This window comes from Polypterus senegalus, chromosome 2, assembly GCF_016835505.1.
Source record: "Polypterus senegalus isolate Bchr_013 chromosome 2, ASM1683550v1, whole genome shotgun sequence".
NCBI lineage: Eukaryota > Metazoa > Chordata > Cladistia > Polypteriformes > Polypteridae > Polypterus > Polypterus senegalus.
Genome location: NC_053155.1, coordinates 10,469,059 through 10,494,772, shown reverse-complemented (window position 1 = coordinate 10,494,772; position 25,714 = coordinate 10,469,059). Strand labels below are relative to the sequence as shown.

At 43.0% G+C, this 25,714-nt stretch overlaps 1 protein-coding gene across 2 annotated transcripts in view; it reads right to left on the bottom strand.

Annotated features, from left to right (window-relative positions):
• LOC120522482 (junctional adhesion molecule B-like) overlaps window positions 1-17,352 on the bottom strand; it is a 51,081-nt gene extending 33,729 nt beyond the window's left edge. Inside the window, exon 1 of one of the 2 annotated variants that reach the window (XM_039743411.1) lies at window positions 17,170-17,352. In XM_039743411.1, the coding sequence (XP_039599345.1) occupies window positions 17,170-17,221 (52 nt within the window). In that variant the 5' untranslated portion in view covers window positions 17,222-17,352. The remainder of the gene's footprint in view (window positions 1-17,169) is intronic. The other variant, XM_039743414.1, reaches the window with a different exon arrangement.
• Window positions 17,353-25,714: the final 8,362 nt, after the last annotated feature.

Genomic DNA, 25,714 nt, shown 5'->3' with positions numbered 1-25,714 from the left:
CAGAATCAGGGAGGTCTAAAACATCGAGATTCATCAAAACCTTGAAATCTTGAGACGATTACAATACCTTCCTTACGAGAAAGTAAATCGGACTCAGGGAGATCTAAAATGCTGAGATTCATTAGAATCTCGAGGTCAAATTTTTCGATGATTACAATACTTTCATAACAAGAAAGAAAATCAGAATCGGGGAGGTCTAAACTGTCGAGATTCATAGAAATCTCAAAATCGAATTCTTGGACAATTACAATACTTTCCTTACGAGAAAAAAAATCTGAAGCAGGGAGGTCTAAAATGCTGAGATTCATTAGAATCTCGAGGTCAAATTTTTCGATGATTACAATACTTTCATAACAAGAAAGAAAATCGGAATCGGGGAGGTCTAAACTGTCGAGATTCATAAAAATCTCAAAATCGAATTCTTGGACAATTACAATACCTTTCTTACGAGAAAGTAAATCGGACTCAGGGAGTTCTAAAATCCTGAGATTCATTAGAATCTCGAGGTCAAATTTTTCGATGATTACAATACTTTCATAACAAGAAAGAAAATCAGAATCAGGGAGGTCTAAACTGTCGAGATTCATAGAAATCTCAAAATCGAATTCTTGGACAATTACAATACTTTCCTTACGAGAAAAAAAATCTGAAGCAGGGAGGTCTAAAATGCTGAGATCCATTAGAATCTCGAGGTCAAATTTTTCGATGATTACAATACTTTCATAACAAGAAAGAAAATCAGAATCGGGGAGGTCTAAACTGTCGAGATTCATAAAAATCTCAAAATCGACTTCTTGGACAATTACAATACCTTTCTTACGAGAAAGTAAATCGGACTCAGGGAGTTCTAAAATGTTGGGATTCGGTGGTTAACCTCCTCCTCAGGATGCAAAGTGTTGATACTTAAAAGAAACCTGCCCGACGTTAAACTCTGTGGCCCATTGGTGATACACATCTTGAGATGGGGTTCTTCCCCCAGTCGGCGCATACTTGTCTTGTGTTTTCACAGGGTCTTTTCTTAGACCCTCCCCTGTTTAATGACCATCCTTAAATGTGCTACTTCAGGCTTTAAAACACTTCAATAGGAGGGAATACATAAGAAAAGTCCTGCGCTCTTAAACATCACCAAAAGAGAGAGGTTCACCAAGTAACCCCTGGTGTAAAATAACAGATCCTTAAATTCTATATATAAAATCCAACATCTGTCTGTCTGCATGTCTGTCCGCATTTCACGAGAGAACTACTTCACGGATTTAGATCGGTTTTATTTCCATAATTTCCTTGAACATTCCAGTTGATTTTGCGACTTCTCTCATCACGTTAAGCATCATAGTTCACTTGCGGTACCGATTTATTTGCGCGAATCTGAGGGGAGGGGGACGGGCCCCTCCTCACTCACATGTCAGCCTTGGCATGTACCGTACCTCCACTTATCTAGTGAATGAGAGAACTACTTAACAGATTTCAATCGGGCTTTTTTCTAGAATTTTCTTGAACATTCTGGTTGATTTTATGACTTCTCTCCTTGCGCGAAGAATCACAGTTCGCTTGCAGGAGCGGGATATTCACTCTAATCTGGCTGCGGGCCGAGGTGGGGGGGTGCATGATGTGAGGAGTGGGGAGCCGGGCAGGGCCCTCCTTACTCACATGCTAGCCTGGGTTCGAGTCGCTCTACCTCTGCGTTTTCCAGTGTACCTTACCTCCGCTTGGCTAGCGAACGAACGAGAGAACTACTTCATGGGTTTAGATCTGTTTTTTTTTTATAATTTTCTTGAACATTCCAGTAGATTTTGTGACTTCTCTCATCATGCTAAGTATCGTAGTTCGCTTGCGGTACCGATTGATTTCCATGAAGGGAAGGGGGGCGGATTCCAAAGGCCGTACCTTACCTCCGCTTAGCTAGTGAACGAGAGAACTACTTCACGGGTTTAGATCGGGTTTTTTTTATAATTTTCTTGAACATTCCAGTTGATTTTGTGACTTCTCTCATCATGCTAAGTATCGTAGTTCGCTTGCGGTACCGATTGATTTCCATGAAGGGAAGGGGGGCGGATTCCAAAGGCCGTACCTTACCTCCGCTTAGCTAGAGGACGAGAGAACTACTTCACGGATTTCGATCAGGTTTTTAGCCTATAATTTGCTTGAACATCCTTTCATCGCGCCGAGTATCATAGTTTGCATGCAGGAGAGATTTATTCTCGCGAATCCGAGAGACGCTGCGGGCCGAGGGGAGGGGGAAGCGTGATGTCAGGAGTGGGGAGCCAGGCAGGGCCCTCCTCACTCACGCACCAGTCTCTCTAACCTCCCGCCACGTGTTGGAGCGCACCTTGCCTTCTCTTAGCAAGCAATACCTTTTTGTTTTTGTATGTTTCATTACTACGTGGGCAGAGCCATGGGGGACGGCTAATGTATTCTATATAAAAAAAAAAAATTCAACACAACACAAAGAGCTCCAATATTTTCAAAAGTAACACAGTACAAAAGTCCAAATCAAAGAATGGAATGTGAATAATGCTAAATAACAGGACCCAGCCATGAGACGGGTGACACACCTCAGCACCACACGACTTCAGATGGAATACAACAGGGGGAGGTTATTTACGGCCGTTGGAGTGCCAGTCCTGCCACCCACCCCTAAGTTGTCCCTGTACGTTGGAGGACCTGCTCGCAGATTAAAGTCATACCCCGGACGGAGCAATTACAGGTTAAGGGGCCTCGCTCAAGGACCCAAAGGAGTGAAGTCACTTCTGGCGTTTTTATGGGCAACCTTCTTATTGCCAGTGCAGACAGGGTGCCAAGTTAAAAAAATTATTGAGATTGATGGCATCTCCATTCCCCTCTACAATAGCTGCCCAGCACTTAATATACTGTAGGTGGTATGCCAGTTGCTTTTCCTAATTGTCCAATCAGGAGTATTGTTCTTTAATGATTCAGGACTCAAGACGTTCTAGTTTCACAGTCCAGGTTCCTCCGTTTTCTGTTATCTCCAGCCGAGGTCTGCGCTTGGAACATATGAGGGTCAGTCACCCACTTTACACTGTTGCCGATATCTTACCCCTAAATCCAAACCTGTAGCCTCAATCTATCCCTAGCTGAATTCCCCTGTGTCGATTCATGGTACAGTTGATGGTGTCATTAACCGCGAGATGACATTTTTCCGGTAATGCAGACAGGAGTGTCACGATCAGGTCACCCTACTCATTAACAATGGCACCAGAGAGTGGAGACGCAGCGGAAGTTGATTAGTGCAGACAAGTGAGAATTTCACTGAACTCTGTACATGTGACAATAACAACCTTATAAACCTATAAATACTAAAGAAAGAAAGAAAAAAAGCCAAGAATACCCCAAATATAAATAAAAAAAAACAGAACAAAATCCATAATTCAAAAGGCAGACAACAAAAGTCCAAAATGACCAAACAACCTCACAAATAAGGGAAAAAAATCACAAATGGGGAACTGAACAATAAAAGTGTGGAGTCGCTAGCTGGTGTATCGGGGGGGCACTGTGACAATTAGGTGGCTTAAATTAGTCACTGGAAGTCAGTCTGTCAAACCCGCTATATCCTAACTACAGGGTCACGGGGGACTGTTGGAGCCAATCCCAGCCAACACAGGGTGCAAGGCAGGAACAAACCCCAGGCAGGGTGCCAGCCCACCGCAGGGCACACACACACACACACACACACATACCAAGCATACACTTGGCACAATTTAGGATCTCCAATGCACCTAACCTGGACTGTGGGAGGAAACCCACGCAGACACGGGGAGAACATGCAAACTCCACGCAAGGAGGACCAGGGAAGCAAACCCGGGTCTCCTAACTGCGAGGCAGCAGCGCTAACCACTGCACCACCGTGCCGCCCTCGCTGGAAGTCTTAATCACATAATTATAGGGAAAGGGACCATGGCCAAATGATCTACATTTTATAAAAGTAATATAATATCCATCCATCCATCCATTATCCAACCCGCTATAAACTAACTACAGGGTCACGGGGGTCTGCTGGAGCCAATCTCAGCCAACACAGAGTGCAAGGCAGGAAAGAAACCCCGGGCAGGGCGCTAGCCCACCGCAGATATTATATACAAGTAATATAATAAAACACACACACTTTTATGGACAGAATTTCTAGGTGCAGCCAAGGTAAGGAGGGTGTCCAGTTCGATGGCCTACAGGACTGCATCTCTGCTGTTTGTGGATGATGTGGTCCTGCTGGCTTCATCAGGGTGCAACCTTAGACACACACACACACACACTGGGGTGGTCTGCAGCTCCAAGTCTGAGGTCAAGGTTCTCAGCCAGGAGCGTGTTTTTTAATGTTTAAACACTAACTTTGTTGGAAGTACCAATACAATAAATACATGTTTCATTTTATCGACCATTTACATTTTTATTCCTGTGAGTGGGTGTGTAGGTAGGGGCCCCAGGGCCTATACTGCTGTTAAGACGGCCCTGCATTCGGGGGGAGCTCAAGGTAGAACTGCTGCTTCTCCACATTGAAAGGAGCCAGTTGATCTACAGTAGCTTGGACATTTGATTAGGAACTGGGAAAAGACCCTAAGACTGACCCAGGACATGCATCACATCACTGATTCGACCTGAGCATGAATCATGAGCTGGAGTTAGTGATGGAGTAAACGGCGACATTTGGGCATTCCTTATTTAGACTGCTGCCCGCTGTGACCCAGACCTGGACAAGTGGCACAAAATGGATGGATGAAAAGCAAGCAAAGAACAAGAAGGGAGTGGGGCAAAATTGAAAAAAGGCCAGAAAAGCTAAAAAAAAAAAAATCACCAAAAGACATCAATAGAGTCTTAACACCAACGACTTGGGCTAATTTGTGAGCCTAATGAGTGTCTGTCAGTATGCCCTGGGGTAGAGCTGGGCTTCTGCTTTGCACACAAAGCTTTCAAGACAGACTTCTGCTGTTAACTCCAAAGCATTTTTTTAAACATGCTTTGATTTTGCAAACTTTTGAATCAAACTTTATTTTTATAAGAATCTTTTTTTTTTCGCAGGGATTTCAAGGTTCCCTTCTCCCCATTGAGATTTACACTAATGTCACATTACACAACTTTCAGATGTAGGGTGTGTCAAATTTCTCGACTACTGTTGTTAATCATGTTGCACATGGGAGGAAGCTAGAGGGCTTAAATAAGAGTAGTACCACACCAGACCAGGGGGTGGCGAGCTGCACTAACTCTCTCTCTGTCAGTCCTCTACAGACAATCCTCGGGAAATCCTACTAGGTGCTGATGCCACTGATGATGTCACTTACGGTGACAGGATAAGATGATAGATAGATAGATAGATAGATAGATAGATAGATAGATAGATAGATGAAAGGCACTATATAATAGATAGATAGATAGATAGATAGATGAAAGGCACTATATAATAGATAGATAGATAGATAGATAGATAGATAGATAGATAGATAGATGAAAGGCACTATATGATAGATAGATAGATAGATAGATAGATAGATAGATAGATAGATAGATAGATAGATGAAAGGCACTATATAATAGAAGATAGATAGATAGATAGATAGATAGATGAAAGGCACTATATAATAGATAGATAGATAGATAGATAGATAGATAGATAGATAGATAGATAGATAGATAGATAGATAGATAGATAGATGAAAGGCACTATATAATAGATAGATAGATAGATAGATAGATAGATAGCACTATATAATAGATAGATAGATAGATAGATAGATGAAAGGCACTATATAATAGATAGATAGATAGATAGAATTAGAATTAGAATTAGAACAATCTAGACGAGAACAGGCCATTCAGCCCAACAAAGCTCGCCAGTCCTATCCACTTGCTTCCTCCAAGAAAACATCAAGTCGAGTTTTGAAAGTCCCTAAAGTCCTACTGTCTACCACACTACTTGGTAACTTATTCCAAGTGTCTATCGTTCTTTGTGTAAAGAAAAACTTCCTAATGTTTGTGCGAAATTTACCCTTAACAAGTTTCCAACTGTGTCCCCGTGTTCTTGATGAGCTCATTTTAAAATACAAGTCTCGATCCACTGTACTAATTCCCTTCATAATTTTAAACACTTCAATCATGTCACCTCTTAATCTTCTTTTGCTTAAACTGTAAAGGCTCAGCTCTTTTAATCTTTCCTCATAATTCAACCCCTGTAGACCTGGAATCAGCCTAGTCGCTCTTCTCTGGACCTTTTCTAGTGCTGCTATGTCCTTTTTGTAGCCTGGAGACCAAAACTGCACACAGTACTCAAGATGAGGCCTCACCAGTGCATTATAAAGGTTGAGCATAACCTCCTTGGACTTGTACTCCACAGATCGTGCTATATAACCTAACATTCTGTTAGCCTTCTTAATGGCTTCTGAACACTGTTTGGAAGTTGATAGCTTGGAGTCCACTATGACTCCTAAATCCTTCTCATAAGGTGTACTCTCGATTTTTCGACCGCCCATTGTGTATTCAAACCTAATATTTTTACTTCCTATGTGTAATACTTTACATTTACTGACATTAAATTTCATCTGCCACAAATCTGCCCAAGCCTGTATGCTATCCAAGTCCTTCTGTAATGATATAACGGATTCCAAATTATCTGCTAATCCACCTATCTTGGTATCATCTGCAAACTTAACCAGCTTGTTACTTATATTCCTATCTAAATCATTTATATATATTAAAAATAGCAGCGCCCTAGCACTGACCCCTGTGGAACACCACTCTTAACATCGCCAGTTCTGATGAGGTTCCTCGCACCATCACCCTCTGCTTCCTGTGTCTGAGCCAATTCTGCACCCATCTAAAAACATCACCCTGAATTCCCACTTCTTTTAACTTGATGCCCAACCTCTCATGTGGCACCTTATCAAATGCTTTCTGAAAGTCCAGATAAATAATATCATAAGCTCCACTTTGATCGTATCCTTTTGTTGCCTCCTCATAGAATTCCAACATGTTAGTAAAACACGACCTCCCCCTCTGAACCCATGCTGACTGTTCAGAATAACTCCTGTCCTTGTCATGTGTTGCTCAATCTTATCCTTAATAATTCCTTCCATTAATTTTCCTGTGATGCTTGTTAAGCTTACTGGCCTATAGTTGCTTGGATCTGCCCTGTCACCCTTTTTATATAATGGGATGATATTTGCCATTTTCCAGTCCTTTGGAATCTCTCCAGTGCACAGTGACTTCCTAAAAATATGTGTCAAGGGTTTATATATGTACTCACTAGCCTCCTTAAGAACACGAGGATAAATATTATCTGGGCCTGGTGATTTGTTTGATTTCATCTTATTTAATCTGAGCAGCACTTCTCCCTCTACAATTTCCAAATCCCTCAGTACCTCCTTAGTAGTTGTGTTTACCTCTGGCAGGTTATCCACTTGCTCACTTGTAAACACCTCAGAAAAATGTAAGTTTAGGGCATCTGCTATTTCATTGTCTGTATCTTTTAATTCCCTTTACTATTCCTGATGAACTTGACCTCCTCCTTAACTGTTCTTTTACTACTAAAATACTGAAAGAATCTCTTGGGGTCTTCTTTGCCTTATCTGCTATATTCCTCTCCAACTGTCTTTTAGCCTCTCTGATATCCTTCTTAATGGTTGCCCTCATGTTCTCATACGCACGGTTCTCTTTGCAGTCATTAGTCTTATATGCCTTATACAGCAGTTTTTCCTTTGCAACTTCTTTTTAAATCTTTATTAATCCATCGTGGAGATTTTTTAGTTTCCTATTACTTCCAAATTTAGGTATGTATCTGTCCTGCATTACATGTAAAACATTTTAAACCTGTTCCACTGCTCCTCGACTGTCTCCACATTTAAAAGCTTATCCCAGTCTATCCTACTTAGACTTTGTCATCTGCTCAAAATTAGCCCTACTAAAGTTCAACTTAACAATTTTAGTCTTTGCATCTGTACTCTTACAAAATACTGAGAATTGTATTACATTATGGTCACTTGACCCTAGTGGTTCAATCACCTCTACACCTCAATTCTATCCTGATTATTACAGAATACTAAATCCAGATAGGCTTCACCCCGTGTTGGCGCTTTAACATGCTGTGTTAAAAACAGTCGCTGATTACTTCTAAAACTCCTGCTCTTGTGCTCCTCCATCTGTAAGGTTATCCCAGTTAATATTTGGATAATTAAAGTCCCCATGACTATAATATCCCCTGTAAACTTGCCTTTTGATATTACTAAAAGATGTGTGTTGAAATTACTGTCTGAATTGGGTGGTCTATAACACACTCCTAAAATGAGACCTTTTCCCTAATATTTTCCAGGCGAAGCCACATGTCCTCACTAAGATGGGGCTCATCATCCAACTGAAGATGACTTACATTTAATTCCTGTTTGGCATAAACAGCAACCCCACCTCCTTTTCTGTTCTGTCTATCCTTCCTAAAAATGTGTATCCCTCTATGTTACACTCATCCCCATCTTTGTTATTTAGCCAGGTTTCCGTTATTGCTATAATATCATAATTGTGCTCTGCTACATACAACTCCAACTCACTTACCTTATTTTTGATACTTCTAGCATTAAGGCAAGCTATTTTTAATGTGTTAATCCTTCTATCTTTACGTGTTTGCTTAAAATTTACATTACTATGCATTTTTATTTCTACACCATTGTTTGTTCTTCCATGTATAGATCTAAATCTGGCCTGTCCTAAACTCCCTGCCCCCCCATTCCCTAGTTTAAACAATCCTCGACTAGCCTACACATACGCCTCCCCAATACATTGGTGCCCCTCCGGTTCAGATGTAACCCGTCCACGGAACAGGTCCCATCTGTTCCAAAAGGAGTCCCAATGCCCCATAAACCTATACCCTTCTACCCTGCACCAAGATTTGAGCCAGCGTTAAGCCTTCTAATCTCCTCAATCTTACCTGGACTGGCGCGTGGCACAGGCAGAACTTCGGAGAAGACTACCTTGTCAGTTCTGCTCCTCAGCTTGGTACCTAACTCTTTGAATTTGGATCGCAGAACTGACAGACTACCCTTATGTATGTCATTTGTTCCAACGTGGACAATGACAACTGGATCCACCCCGCTCTGGCCAAGAGCCTATCCACCCTTCCAGGAGGTCTCCCACCTGTGCTCCCGGAAGGCAACACACCGTCTGAGACTCTCTCTCTCTGGAGCACACCTGCGCTTCAATCCCCTAATGATTGAGTCCCCAACTATCACTACCTCTCTCTTTTTGGGAACTGGTTTTGAGGTGGCCCGTTGGGGCTCCTCAACCCTGCCTACCACCTCAGAATTATCAGAGTCACCGTCCAGCTCCGCCAGGACATGATAACGGTTAGACACTTCTAATTCTGGGGTTGATGCCCCGGACAGTGTGCACCCTTTACCTTACGCCTTGCGACCGTGACCCACCTATCCCTACCTGTCTGGTCTGGAATCTCCTCCAGCGCCACCTTAGGGGTGCACACTATCTCTAAAGGACACCTGGGCCAAGTCCGCCAATTCTCTATTACAACGCAGGTCAGCCAACTCCTCCTCCAGTTCAGCGACCCTGAGCTCGAGGTGCTGGATCAGCTGGCATCTCTTGCAGATGTAGCCCTCATAGACAACTGGCTCTTCCAAACCATCATCTAAAAGTCCAACATCCAACAGGACTTGCATTGCACTGGCCTCATTATTAAAATTTGATTTGGGATTACTAAGCTGCCTTAACTATATATATTTTTTTTTTTCTTAAAATTAAATTTCTTCTTAACTTAAATGGTAACACTAAGATCTGCTACAGATATTTTACACCTTTTCCCCTTAAGCTCCTGTACTGTTCTCCCTCTCAGCTGCCTGCTGTTTGCCTTTTTATGAGGTTAACTTTACTTTTCTCTGTCTCTTCTAGCTTTGCGCTCTTCTTACTTATAAGCTCTTCACTCGCACTGTTTGTATTCCCCCGTATTAATGAACCAATACGCTGTCGCCCACTTAACTGTTCTGCCTCTGGACGCTAAGGACTGTTTAATCTAAAATAAACAAATAAATAAAACTTTACTACCTTATTTGCTCCTTGTGCCTGACGGTGTCTTAACGCAGGCCGCTTACCTGCGCACTACTGAGTTTCCACCTTTTACTGCTTTGAAGTCAGCCGCGGCCTTTTTTTCTTTTCCTTTAAACTAAGGAATCGCTGTTACGACGACGCGGTTATTTATTTACAAATGCCGATATCAGTTACTGCTGCTTTCTACCCTGCCGCCTCGATGCTAATTCAAATACAGATAACAAGAAAAAGAACAAGTACAAATAACTTTTCCAAGCGCACTTCCAAACACCCAGCTACTTTTGCTCTTGTGCGGGCGAAAAAAGCAAAAAACCCTTCTAAAGGGAAAAAGCTTTAAAATTCCCACACGGTTCCTTAGAGGCAACCAAAACCCAAGTTTTTAAGAGCAAAATGTATTTTTTTAATGTAAATCTCAAACCACAGAACAAACCAACACTCTCAACAGACTCTAGCGTTTGCAAAGCACACGTCAGCACAAAGCACACGTGACTCTCAGCTTCTCCTTCCGTGACTCTCAGCTTCTCCTTCCGTGACTCTCCATAGATATATACTCTCTATAGATATATACTCTCTATAGATAGATAGATAGATAGATAGATAGATAGATAGATAGATAGATAGATAGATGAAAGGCACTATATAATAGATAGATAGATAGATAGATAGGAAAGGCACTATATGATAGATAGTGTAGTTGGCAGGATAAGATGATAGATAGATAGATAGATAGATAGATAGATAGATAGATAGATAGATAGATAGGAAAGGCACTATATGATAGATAGTGTAGTTGGCAGGATAAGATGATAGATAGATAGATAGATAGATAGATAGATAGATAGATAGATAGATAGATGAAAGGCACTATATAATAGATAGATAGATAGATAGATAGATAGATAGATAGATAGATAGATAGATAGATAGATAGATAGATAGATAGATGAAAGGCACTATATAATAGATAGATAGATAGATAGATAGATAGATAGATAGATAGATAGATAGATAGATAGATAGATGAAAGGCACTATATAATAGATAGATAGATAGATAGATAGATAGATAGATAGATAGATAGATGAAAGGCACTATATAATAGATAGATAGATAGATAGATAGATAGATAGATAGATAGATAGATAGATAGATAGATAGATAGATGAAAGGCACTATATAATAGATAGATAGATAGATAGATAGATAGATAGATAGATAGATAGATAGATAGATAGATAGATAGATAGATGAAAGGCACTATATAATAGATAGATAGATAGATAGATAGATAGATAGATAGATAGATAGATAGATAGATAGATAGATAGATAGAGTGAAAGGCACTATAAAATAGATAGATAGATAGATGATTGTTGCCAGTGTTGAGTTTTGTGGGACGGCGCTTCAGATTTTTTGCAATTGAAATGCTAACCATCCGGCTGATGACATGAATTAGCAGAGCCGACTGAAAATGGAGACACAGATAATAAATCCTGTTTGTGACAACCATGACAATCTACACATTAAAAATGACTGTTATGTATCCCCCTGCAGACCTTTAAGTAATTACCGGTTAGTGCAGGGTGGTCAAAGCCAAGAATTACAGAAGAAGCCGTCAGCAGACATGAAGACTTTATTAACGATTCAGTTCATGTGTCTGAGATGTTACAGGAGGTGATAAAGTCTTCAGTCCGTACTGCAGGTGGAGAAGGGGATTAAACTAAAGATAGTTGTGTGTTATCTAATGGCAACAGAGGAATCCAGTATTCTCAGGCCCACAGATCATGAAGCGCAGACTTGGCACAAACATTCAGACGTTTTTCTTCACACTAAGCACCACAGACATATGGAACATGTGGCCAAGCAGTGTGGTGGCCATTAGAGACGTTCAGAACTGAGCACGATGTTATTACGGACATATTAGAAGGAAAGAGTTAGTGAAGTTGTGGTGCTGGCTGACTGGCCTGCTCTCGTCACAATTGTTCCAGTATTCACTCTTCTCCCTGCGGTGTTTAAACGGCTCAGATGTCCAGTCTGTTTGTCCACTTAGTACCCTCACTCACAGTGTACATTTCACTTGCCTCCTCACTTGCCGCCCAGCTGTTCACCACCAGGCAGAGGCCGACAAACACCTGTCAGGCCACAAGCCCTCCCTGAGAGGGGAACAATGGGGCCCGTTGACTGGCCTCTCTCCTTCTCCAATTGCTATGGGTCACTGGCGGTCACCACTCCCATCTAGTCACTTGTTTTTATTCCTTGTTCTTCTTCATTCCTTGGCAACGCTCTGCTAATACATAAATTGGATGAGCCTCCCTCCCTCCACAGATCCCCTCACAGCCAAGGAGGAAAAGATCGTTTCTGCAATGTGACCGAACAACTGTTATCGCGTGGTGCAGGAAGCGTGCCAAATGGACGAGAGACTCTGCAGTAATAACACTCCCTCAAAAAAAACTCACGGTGGGCACCGAGGACAGAAAACAGGTGGGGAATTAAAACATCTCAGTGGCCAAACACAAACAGAATTCTCGGATAATCGCTGCAAATTGATTGGCTGCCAAGCAAAACTCCACTTTAAGACAGGCCAGCGAGGGGAGAGAAACACCGGCTTCACCACGTCCTCCGACACCCGATACCTTCACAGCCCCAATCGCTGTCCCACACCCATCTGAACTCTAGAATGCCACTTGCAGTCTCTTGCCTTGACTAAACTCTTGACCACCTTCATGTCTCCGTCTCGGTTATTGAGACATCAACGTACTCCAGGGGCTACCGGAAAGGACGTGGATCAGAATACTTTCGCTGATCAGTCGTAAACTACACTTCAGCAAGACTGGGGTCAAAATTGACCCCACCCATCTCCAACACACTTCTGATGTACTCAATCCTGGCAAGACGTCTTTACTTTACTGATGATATGGTCTTGTAATGCAAAAAGGCCCGACTGTGTACGCTTCTGCTATGAAAGCCTGACGTGGAGACACGATTAGCTTCTTGATACTTCTTTTAAGATGACTCGGTTTCTAAGGAGCATGCTGGTGGCTCCGAGGACAAAAGGCGCTTAATAAGATATGTTATGCCCATGCCGTGCATCATATTATTTCCCTTGGGAGACGGTTGTTGTGTGATCAAGACAACAAGTGATTCATTATGTCCGGGCTTTCTTTGAAACTTCTCCCAGTGGCAGTTGCTTTGTGAAATAGGTTTGGATACAACTCGCTTTGAAAGGCGCTATATACAGGCAGTCAGTCAGTCAGTGTTCAACCCGCTATATCCTAACTACAGTGTCACGGAGATCTGCTGGAGTCAATCCCAGCCAACACAGGGTGCAAGGCAGGAACAAACCCTGGGCTGGGTGCCAGCCCACCATAGGGCACAGACCAGGGACAATTTAAGTTTGCCAATGCACCGGACCTGCATGTCTTTGGACTGTGGGAGGAAACTGGAGCACCCGGAGAAAATCCACGCAGACACGGGGAGAACATGCAAACTTTACACAGGGAGGACCCTGGAAATGAACCCGGGTCTACTTATTGCAAGGCAGCAATGCTACCCACTGCGCCACCGTGCCGCCCCTATATACAGACACTAGTGGGCAAATTATTAGAAACATCTGTACACCTGCCCATCCATACAATTAACTGATGAGATAATTGTATGGATGGGCAGGTGTACAGGTCTTTCTATGATAGAATTATTGGCTGATTAGCCAATCAGGTGGCAGCAGCAAACTGTAAACTGCCTAAAGCGCTGTATGGCCGTGCAGGGTGCAAAGAAGAAAATTCAACTGAATTGAATTCATCTCACGTCGTTTACCAGGTGGGCACAGAACTCAGCAAACGATCGGGAACACGTGCAAACCTGCTTATCGTGTGGCAGCAGTGCAAGGCATAAACTCCTGCAGACACAGGTCAGGAGCTTCAGTTCATGTTCACATCAGGTACCAGAATGAGCAAAAGCAACAAATGCAATCTCGTTGATTTCAACCATGTTGCTGCCAGACGGACTGGTTCTGGGATTTGCATGCACAGCAGTCTCTAGAGCAGGGGTTCTTATCTTGAGGTCCAGGGGTCCATGGATGGGTTTCAGGGGGTCCGTGAGGGTCAGATAAAAAGTAACTTTTATATTCACTATACAGCCAGGTACTGTTGATTTAGAGTAGATGTAGTAATGGTAATAGAAAACATAGTTGTACTAGTAGATCTGTTTTAATTTGCAGAAGAAGATTGTATTTCATAATTATAATGAGTGGTCATTACTTTTTGTATAAAAAAGGAGTGTTTTTTTTAGATGGTTTACTTTAAAGTTTGTCCTGCGGTGGGTTGGCGCCCTGCCCAGGATTGGTTCCTGCCTTGCACCCTGTGTTGTCCTGGATTGGCTCCAGCAGACCCCTGTGACCCTGTAGTTATGATGCAGCGGGTTGGAAAATGGATGGACTTTAAAGTTTAATATATGTCATATATGTTATGAAACAATCAAATTTTGATAAGTAAAGTACATTCTATTCATGGCATGCAAACTTGTGTTTAAGTTAATATTTCTGGGGAAGGGGGGTCCATAGCTTTCATCAGATTCTTAAAGGGGTCTTTGACTCAATAAAAGGTTAAGAATCACTGGCCTGGAATTTACTCAGAATGGTGAGCGGCAGTTTTGTGGATGGAAACGCCTTGTTGATGAGAGGGGTCAGAGGAGAATGGCCAGACTGGTTCAAGTCACAGTAACTCAAATATAAATGGTGGCTACAGTGGGCACAGACCCATCAAAACTGGACAGCCGAAGGCTGGAAAAATGCAGCCTGGTCTGATGAATCTCAGCCTCTGCTGAGGCACACAGCTGGTAGGCACCACCTGCATGAATCCAAACACCCAACAGGCCACGTGTCGACCGTCCAGGCTGGTGGTGGCAGTTAATGTTTTCTTGTCACCCTTTGGACCCATTAATACCAATCAATCATCTATTGGATGGCACAGCCTATCTGAGTATTGTTACTGAACACGTGAATCGCTTCATGGCCACAACTGACCCATCTTCTAATGGCTACCTCAAGTATGATAATACTCCACGTTGCAGAGCAAACTGGTTTCATGAACATGACAATGAGTGCAGTGGCCTCTCCAGTCGCCTATGAACTGTGGTAGAACAGGAGATTGGCAGCGTAAACGTGGGGCTAACAAATCAACAGAAAGTGCAACGTGGACCACAACCTCAAAGGAATGTTCCCAACATCCGTGCCCCAGAGAACTGAGGCTGTTTTGAATGCAGAAGAAGGACCTACCCATTATTAGCAGAGTGGTCCTATAAGACTTTGCTCAGTGACTGTACATACACTCTTAAATCCATTGAATGCATGCCAGGTCCTTACACTACCAAGAACCAATCTGCAACAGGTAGCCCATCCATTGCAGGGCCCACATACGCAGAGTCAATTTAAAAGTTGCCAGTCGACCTAACATAACGGTTTTGGGAAGGGGACTAGGGGAGAGCACAGAGGTAGTAAGGAGACCCGGGTTCGCTTCCCAGGTCCTCCCTGCGTGGAGTTTGCATGTTCTCCCCGTGTCTGTGCGGGTTTCCTCCCACAGTCCAAAGACATGCAGGTTAGGTGCACTGACGATCCTAAATTGTCCCTAGTGTGTGTGCCCTGAAGTGGGATTTGTTCCTGCCTTGTGCCCTGTGTTGGCTGGAATTGGCTCCAGCAGACCCCCTTGACCCTGTGTTAGGATAAAGCGGGTTGAAAAATGACTGACTGACTGACTAGGGGAGAGTGTGCAGGCTCCACACAGATCGTGTTTGGATGCAGGATTCAAATCTGGAATATTGGATCCATGAGCCACCAATGCCACCCAGCTCTATATATAAGCTTAAATATGTTACTGCAAACACGTCTTTGTGCCCCCAAATGGAGCTATAGGGCATAAAGCTCAGTTTTTAAATTCATCTGTTAGTGCAATTCGGGTGAAACAGTAGTACAGTGATTCCTGGATCCCATTTTTTGGATCTCACACCTAGATGTTGTGGCACAGTAATATAGTGCTGCTGTCTCGCAAAAAAGAAGACTGGGGTTCAAGTCCCAGGTGCTCCCTGTGTCTGTGAGGTTTTTCTTCCCTTATCTCCAGAGACATGCAGGTTGGGCTCATTTGTATTTATAATAAATTTAAAAAACGATTTAAACAGCCTGTGGTTTGTTTCCTGCCTCACCCCCTGTGTTGGCTCCAGCAGACCCCCATGACCCTGTAGTTAGGATATAGCGGGTTAGATAATGGATGGATGGATTTAAAAAGCGGTGCCCAGTGCTTTCAATTGGATAAAAAGAACTTGAGAATATTATCTTATGTAATAGTATAAAAGTGAATTTTAAGGCACTTGCTTATTCGTGTTATGTATATCCAATACACGCTGGATAACTTGTTTTGTTATTTTGCTGCGTGTGTAAGGCGCTATATATGGCTGTCCATATTGAGGCAATCCATTCCCAAATGCTTCATAATGACCCACAATCGTATTGCGTTGTGTTGTACAATAACGGACCCCCAACCCCCGAAAGTGCCTTCCACCTGACTGCTTCTGTGGCGGACTGGGACGGAGTGACCCCGCAGACGATCGACGCGCTCTTCTCTGCTGCTGCACTTTAAAATCGCTGCCGGAGTTCAAAGGCTCTTCCAGTGCGTAAGAGGATTGTGAAAATGATCAGCAAGAAACGAGCTTTCCGAAAATATCTTTTCATCGGCATTTGGAAATTTAGATCACCCGATACGCTTCTGCGTGAACAAATCAAATTACACAGAATACAATAGGAAAAGGGAATAATAGGGCGTCAGTTTTTTTTTTTTTTTACTTCTGCGCTTTCTGGAAGTAGTGACTGCGGCGCCGGAATCTGCCTAAACAATAAGAGCAGGACCTCCACCAAGGGTGTGGACTTACTTTAGATTTTTGGTCCAGTTTTCGTGATGATCATTTGATAATGAAGAAGAAAAAGTGAAAAAAAAAAACTCAAATCGACAACTTTAGGTAAAACCCTAAGGATAGAGATCGCGAAATGCTGCCTTCTAACGGTTTCAAGTCATTTCAAAGACACCCCCAACACTCCACCTAACGGTTCAAAGATTACGCCCACCAAAGCGAGGGACTCACCGCTGAGGAGAACCACGCAGAGCTGGAGGAGGATGCGTTGCAGCGCCGCCATGTTTCTCGGGGACGGCACTGGACTGGAGGTTCGTTCTGATGCTCAGAAGCTCGGCTCACTTTAGAATATCGAAGCACGAGAGGGGCGTGTATTCCCGGTGAACGCCCCGCCCTTTAAATACCTTATTTGCATCGACACGCCTCCGCATTGAACAACTTCGTGCGGCTGGAGAAGTTTAGAGCGGTGGGCGGTGCGGGTGGAGGGGTAATTAAGGGGCGTGTATTTAAAACGTAGAGCAGGCGGCGTGCTGGATTGGCGAGATAGGCATTGTGTTTTAAGTCTGCGAGCGCCGAGTTAAGACAAAGGATACTGGGACAAGCCGATGGTTAAAAATAAGTCGAGAAAGGAAATCACGCACGATTTAGGCGCTTAGAACGGCTGTTTATTTTCATTGCGCTTTACTTCAGTTCTTGGTGTGATTTTTGTGATCAACTTTTTAGCAAGAAGGAAAAAGTTTGAAGTAGCGTAAGCCGCCCTAATACTAGTGTTCATAAGAAATGAAAAGATTTACTTCATGAGTAGACAGTACACGGTAAAAAACAACGTTCTGTTTTTAGAGGTGGTTGAGGCCGTGTGGAAGATCCCAGGGGCCAGCATGGTGTTAAGGAGTCTGGCAGCTTGGGGGTAAAAACTCTCCTGCAGCCTGGCAGATCTGGCTCTGATACTGCAGTATCTTCTCTTGGATGGCAGAAGTGTGAAACGTCCATGTGCGCTCTCTCCGCTCTCTCTCACGCCGCTATAAATGTAACATTCTTTCTTATAGTATATGTAACTTACCTATGAGTGTGTAAAAAATGCTGATGAGAAATGAGAGGTGGAACTGCTATCCGCATGGTGTGAAGACAACAATCTATCTCTCAATGTTGACAAGACAAAAGAGAAAATCGCGGACTTCAGAAAATCACAACGTGCCCACATCCCACTTGGCATCAATGGTTCAGATGTGGAGACAGTTAGGAGTACCAAGTTCCTCGGTGTGCACATAACTGAGGAGCTTACGTGGACGCATAACACCTCATCACTAATCAAGAAAGCCCAGCAGAGACTACACTTCCTGAGGTGACTGAAGTGAGCAAGTCTTCCCCCTTCCATCTTCACCATGTTCTACCATTGAGAGTGCTCTGACCAGCTGCATCACTGTCTGGTATGGCAACTGCAACATATCCGACCGCAAGCGCCTGCAAAGGATAGAGAAGACAGCAGAGAACATTATTGGGGTGCCTCTCCCTTCACTGCGGGACATATTTTACAAATGCAGTGTCCGAAAGGCCTGCAGCATTGAGCAGGACCCCTTACACCCCTCACATGGACGTTTCGCACTTCTGCCATCCAAGAGAGGATACTGCAGCGTCAAAGCCAGATCTGCCAGGCTGCAGGAGAGTTTTTTCCCCCCAAGCTGTTAGACTCCTTAACACCAGGCTGCCCCCTGGGATCTTCCACACGGCCTCAACCACCTCTAAAAACAGAACGTTTATACATGCAGGCCACTTTCCTGCAAAGACGAGTGTGAAGGTAGAAAAGAACTGAATATCTCATACTGACTTTTAAGTATTTTGACACTCTTGATATCCTTCTGCTGTGAAACATTCTGACCTGACATCATTTACACGTGTCTAAAACAACTATTATCATACGCTGATCATTTCTGTATTATCTATATCTATTATTTATTTATTATATTACATATCTATTGACTATATGTATCTAGATTGCAAATACTATACATTGCATCAATGTTCATATTGCTAACTACACGTCAATATTGCTGCTACTTCATTGTCTTGTCTTTGCACAATGTCTTGTCTTGTTTGTGCTTTAATTTTAATTCTACTTTTAATTTATAATTTGCATGTCATCTTGTTGCACTGTGGACCCTGAGCTTCACAATTTCGTCTATCTATATACTTGAGATGACAATAAAGTTCACTTTGACTTTGGCTTTTGGGGCCAGACGGGCTGCTCTGAGTATTTCAGAAACTGCGCATCTCCAGGGATTTTCATTCATAATCAGAGACTGATCCGAAAAAGGGGACAACATCCCTTGAGCGACAGTTGCCTGGGCATGAAAATGCCTTGTAGCCGCTGGTAAGTAAGGCAGGATCCCAAAGAACCCAAAGAAATCTCTCAGTCCAAAAGAGTTCATTTTAAAAAGGTTTAGTGCAAATTCAAAGCAAACAGTCCACACAGGAACAAAGAAAAGTCACTACAGATCTACACTAATAAAAGGCAAAGCCCTCACTCACTGACTCACTCACGCATCACTAATTCTCCAACTTCCCGTGTAGGTAGAAAGCTGAAATTTGGCAGGCTCATTCCTTACAGCTTACTTACAAAAGTTAAGCAGGTTTCATTTCGAAATTCTACACGTAACGGTCGACAACGTCTGCCATGTTGAACGTTCTTATTTATGGCCCCATCTTCACAAAATTTGGTAGGCGGCTTTCCTGCGCTAACCGAAACCGATGTGCGTACTTATTTCGGTGGTATGACGCCACTGTCGGCCGCCATATTGAACTTTTCAACAGTCTTTGTTACTTATGGGCCCATCTTCAAGAAATTTGGTATGCAGGTTCCCAACGCTAACTGAATCCTACTTACGTACATATATACGTCCATAGCCTGCAGCTCGGTCACCGTGTGAGGCGGCGTTGGGTCCCTCATCCCCAAGCCTCCCACGTTGTTGGCTGCCTGCCTATATAAGACCGTCCGTCGCTCCGGTCTCTACATTTCCTTCCTTGCTTCGCCACGGGATTCACGTCTCCCTGCTGATAACTGCAGCCTTTTAATTTAATCCACGGCTTCTCCGCTATTTTATTGTTCGTTTATTACAATTATAGTTATTGTGTAGGTATTTTAGACTTCCTTTACATTGTTCAGGTACCCATTTCCTTTATCATTCCAACCGTACCCCCATTAACATGTCTATCGAGGTGATCACCATCGATCAAAGAACTGTCACTTACCGAGTGGTTTCCATGCCCGGGGATGGCACCTACCTTTTCAATTCTCTGTGTTACATATTGCACGGCCGTATCAGGCTCACTCTTGATATCCATTGTGTCTCATGTATTGAATGACTGGCACAGGTTCAAGGTGTGGACTGATGATGGTACAGGAGATAATCAGACTACACAGGAGCACTAGAAGAGTGAAATGCTTAAGCCCTTCACCTGTGGATCTGCATGTGAGTTGATGGCTGCCGCTGAATTGTTCGGTTGTCGCTTTCAAGTGTACCGAAATGGCCAAATATTTTACACCTTTAGACAACCGCCAATGCCTCTTAAACATCTTAGATTGACAGGTGATGATTTCAGTAGTGGACACTTTGATGTTTATGAATGTTTAAACTCTCAAAAGCTGGATGTGAAGTTATCGATGAAACTGGTTGTGTACTTACAACGCTTGACAGATGCCGAATGTCACTTCAACACAAGTCCTACACATACTGTCGTCATTGAAACAAACCATGAAACTCAAACCGATTATGACAGCAGCAATCCAAGCTGTGAGATTTGAAACAAGATTACTGTTCACATGGCCGACTGTACGTTACATGCTCAAGAGTAAGCTCAGCGCACAGATTGGTCATATTACAACTGGAGGGCCGAACTGACAATGTGGTATACAAAGAGATCCTTAACAAATAATTATTGGCATATTTTCCCTCAGTTTAAAAAGGTTTCATTTTCTTCTTAATAAAAATTTTAAGGCAGTACTTCGCCGCTGCGAAGCGCGGGTATTTTGCTAGTGTAGAAAAAAAAGGCAAAAAAAGGAAAAAATGTTTCTTCTTGTTAAACTTGAATTGTTTCAATACTTAAAGAGGAGTTATTTCTCTGCGCTCTCCTTCACACTCAGTACGTTCTAAATGGACGGCTCTGCACAGACAACTGAGCACGTTAAGGGACACCCTGTGCCTTCCATGCCTTACATACACCAGGGCAGGTCACTAAGTGTCTAAAAAAGGCAGAATAAGATCCTGGAGTTTTAGCCAATTTTCGCTCGATTTCCCAATTGCTATTTCTGGCTAAAATATTAGAAAGAATTATTTCTAATCAATTGGTCGATCACCTTAACTCGAATAATTTATTTGAGATCTACCAATCTGGCTTTAGGCGTTATCATGGTGTTGAGACGGCCCTCCTTCAAGTATTCAATGACATCTCCATTATTACTGACTCAGGTGGCACTGCAGTCCTTGTCCTCCTTGACCTGACCGCTGCCTTTGACACCATTGACCATGAGACATTGCTGCTGCAGCTTAAACATCTTGTTGGGCTTAAAGGGGCCGCTCTTAACTGGTTCAGGTCACATCTAACTGGTAGACACTTTTCAGTGACTTTAAATTCCTCTTTTTCGTCTACTGCTCCTCTTAAATGTGGTGTTCCATTTTGGGTCCTATCTTATTCTCTATATACCTTCACCCTATTGGAGATATTTTTAGGAAATTTAACATTTCTTTTCACTGCTATGCTGATGATGCTCAGGTTTATATTCCCGTCTGCAACTCTGCAATGAATCAACTGCACAACTGTCTGTCTGAACTAAGATCCTGGATGGCTAATGATTTTCTTGATCTGAATCAAAATAAAATGGAGGTGCTTATAGTGGGTCCTTCAGCTAAAACCCAAATCGGTCTCGGACTTCTCGGCTCTTTCTCTGTCTTTTCAAAACCTCAAGTCCGCAATCTTGGTGTTATCTTTGACAGTAACCTCTCTTTTGAGAAACAAGTTAATTCTGTAGTTAAGAGTTGCTTTTTCCAGCTTCGTCTATTAGGTAAGATCAAGCCTTTTTTATCTTCTAAGAATCTTGAGAAAGCTACTCCTGCTTTTATCTTCTCTCATCTCGATTCCTGCAACTCGCTGTATTCTGGGATTAGCAAAGCCCTGACACGCAGGTAACAGTTGGTCCAGAATGCCGCAGCTCGCTTCCTGGTTGGGGCAAGAAAGTCTGATTCTGTTTCTCCAATAGTAGCTTCTTTACACTGGCCGCCTGTCAGTTTTCAAATTGATTTGAAAATCTTGTTGCTAGTTTTTAAATCGTTTCATGGCTTTGCTCCTGCCTATTTATCCGAATTGTGTGTTTTACACCAGCCATCCAGAGTGCTTAGATCTTCTTGTTGTCCCTCGTAGCGAGTGTCAAACTAAGGGGGACAGACAAGGCTGCCCCTCGTCTGTGGAACTCTTTACCTCGTCACATAGAGGAGTCGTCGACAATTCAAAACGAGATTAAAGACTCGTTTCTATTTACTTGTACAGCATTACTGATGGTTTCCTCTTTGTGATTATGGAATCTGACTTCTATTTATCCATCCATCCCACTATATCCTAACTACAGGGTTACGGGGGTCTGCTGGAGCCAATCCCAGCCAACACAGGGCAGGAAACAAACCCCAGGCAGGGTGCCAACCCACCACAGGGCACAGACACCCACACACCAAGCACACACACAGGACAATTTAGAATCACTAATGCACCAAACCTGCATGTCTTTGGGATCTGTACAAAACTTTTTCCAAACATTTTAGAATAAGCATTTAAATTGAGGAACTGGATTCTCTCCCATTTTTTTAAATTCTATTTATTTTTATTAATTTATTTATCTACATATTTGTACTATTATTATAAAAGTTTTACTCTACTGACCTAGCTCTCTTTCTCATGGGTGGAGTGTCGATTTGTTTCTAACCTAGTTTTGACAAACTAGACTTGCTTGTATGGAATGTTATTTGGTTTTAATAAAATTAATAAAATGTTAAAAAATGCCCGACATCAAACAAGGCTCCATCAGTGTCCCTGTAATCAGGATTTAAGTTTTAACTCTCATCTTACCACACATAGAAGTTGACACCGCTGGAAAATGCACAAACTGAAAATGTCCCACAGCGCAACACGAGCCAGTCCAAATGACAGAAGATGGCACAGCCTGCTGTTACTTTGTCCTCACAGGTGGCGCAGTGGTAGTGCTGCTGCTTTGCAGTAAGGAGATTGTGGGTTTGCTTCCCAGTTCCTCCCTGTGTGGATAGTACTTTGAGTACTGAGGAAAGCACTATATAAATGTAATGAATTATTTACTTCACCAGACCTTTCTTCAATACAGCATGTTATCGTGAGAAAGGAAACCCCTGTTAAATGTTGCCATTTTTTGTTTTTGTTTTTACAGTGTAACTGTTTAAGCTGTGCATACTGAGGGAATTCATAAGTGTCAATGTAGAAGAACTGCAGAGCCCCCTCATGGGGCGTAGTATCGTTTTTATTATTATTTTTTTTCTTTTCACACAAGCGTTCCTTTAAGCACAAACCCCAAATATCATATCAAGTTGTTTTTCCGTTTCTGCTGATCTGAATTTCCCCTTGGGATTAATAAAGTTTATCTAATCCAATCTGATCTGAAGCTAAATTTGCATAAAGTTACAATATTCACATAAGACACGCCCCCTTAGCCACTCTGTCATGTTTTTGATGGTTCCTCCCACACCTTTCAACGGTGAGAAACAAAACTGTATTGATGGCCAGCGAACTGATTTCTCTGTGTGTGCTGAAAGTTTATGGAAGCTGATTTATGGTGTGTGATATCTGGTAAACCGTCAGCACACCCGACATCACAAAAGCAATCTTTCCTTTTCTAGCAAGGCAACCTAAACTTTGAAAAAATGTATCATTGGATATAAACGATGCGGCATGTGTGTCTGATGGCAACATGACTGATAACGGAATAGCTGGCCGTATGTGGCGCAGTGGTAGAGCTGCTGCCTCGCAGTTAGGAGACCAGGGTTTGCTTCCCAGGTCCTCTCTGCGTGGTTTGCATGTTCTCCCCGTGACCGCGTGGGTTTCCTCCCACAGTCTAAAGACATGCAGGTTAGGTGCGATTCTAAATTGTCCCTAGTGTGTGTGGGCTGGATTGGCTCCCGCGATCCTGTAGTTAGAATATAACGGGGTGGATGGATGTTTTAGAAATTTTTTTGTGATCTTTTGGTTACTAAATTGCAGTACTGTTACGGATGACAATTCAGGAAATTCCTGTAATTCAACAGAAGCGTACTGCTACAGGACATTCATTTTGTAGCCCATGGTAACCTGAAGTCACTGTCGTATAATGTGATACAGCAAGAGCGGCGTTTGCCTGTGGCGCGGTCGCCCCGCTCTTTAGGTCCGCGTGTCCCGTTCGAGCGGATCTGTCAAGTTATATTCTACAGTTACATTTTCATAAAGTCCGTATGTTATCTTGCCAAAATGTAGCTGAATACCCATCCATCCATTTTCTAACCCGCTGAATCCGAATAGGGTCACGGGGGTCTGCTGGAGCCAATCCCAGCCAACATAGGGCACAAGGCAGGAACCAATCCTGGGCAGGGTGCCAACCCACCGCAGGACACACACAAACACCCAAACACCAAGCACACACTAGGGCCAATTTAGAATTGCCAATCCACCTAACCAGCATGTCTTTGGATTGTGGGAGGAAACCGGAGCGCCCGGAGGAAACCCACGCAGACACGGGGAGAACATGCAAACTCCACGCAGGGAGGACCCGGGAAGTGAACCTGGGTCTCCTAACTGCGAGGCAGCAGCGCTACCACTGCGCCACCGTGCCGCCCACGTAGCTGAATACCGTAATGAGAAAATCAGGTGTATGTTAATATTATTTTTTATTAATTCGCGCACAAGTTTATACAGTCCACACATACCGGTAACAGCGATTGACGTAAACGGGTTTGTCAGCTGCAGGCTCCGCACACCACTATGGCCGCCTCTGTTAAAATACCGTGAAAGCAATGCAATTAGTAGCCAGTCATTTTTCCAGCGTACTGTATGAATTAAGTGAAATGCTTCTTGTCTAATAAAAGCAGATGGGGCGAATGGACAACAATTATTGTATCCTGCTTCGGGAGGCATAACGGGATCTCTATAGGTTCACCAGCGAAAGTTCTCCTTTGTTGCTATTTTTGCTTCACACTAGGCTTGCTGTCGGCAGTACTTCTTCCATGTAGAATTTTTTGGGCTTTATCATGCCAAGTCCTACAAACATTTCAAATGAGCCCCCAATTACCATTTTAATTTGGAGTTGGGGCTCTCGTCGCATAACATCTCGTGTGCGCCAAACGTCATCTTACTATCGCACGCGCACGGCCAGATACTTGTCACGTGGCTTCTCTGGTGCTCCATAGATATGAGCTCTGTAGCGATGTCATTTGACATGATTAAAGTAAACGTTATATCCCATGAGTACCTTTTTATGTTAATGTTCATCAACGAACAACAAAGTCGTATCTGACCGTACAGAGTCGAGGCATGTTAGAACACTTTCAGAAACTCAAAAACAAGTTAGGGGAATCTATCTTAGCCAGGTCCTGGTATTTTTTAAATATTAGGTTTTTAAGCGGTGTACTATTATGGACAGAAATGTTCGCTAACTTACACATTTCGTCAGCATATAGCTGTAATACATGCATGCACAGTTTGATTAAATCAGCGACACTTCTAATTCGCAAAAGTT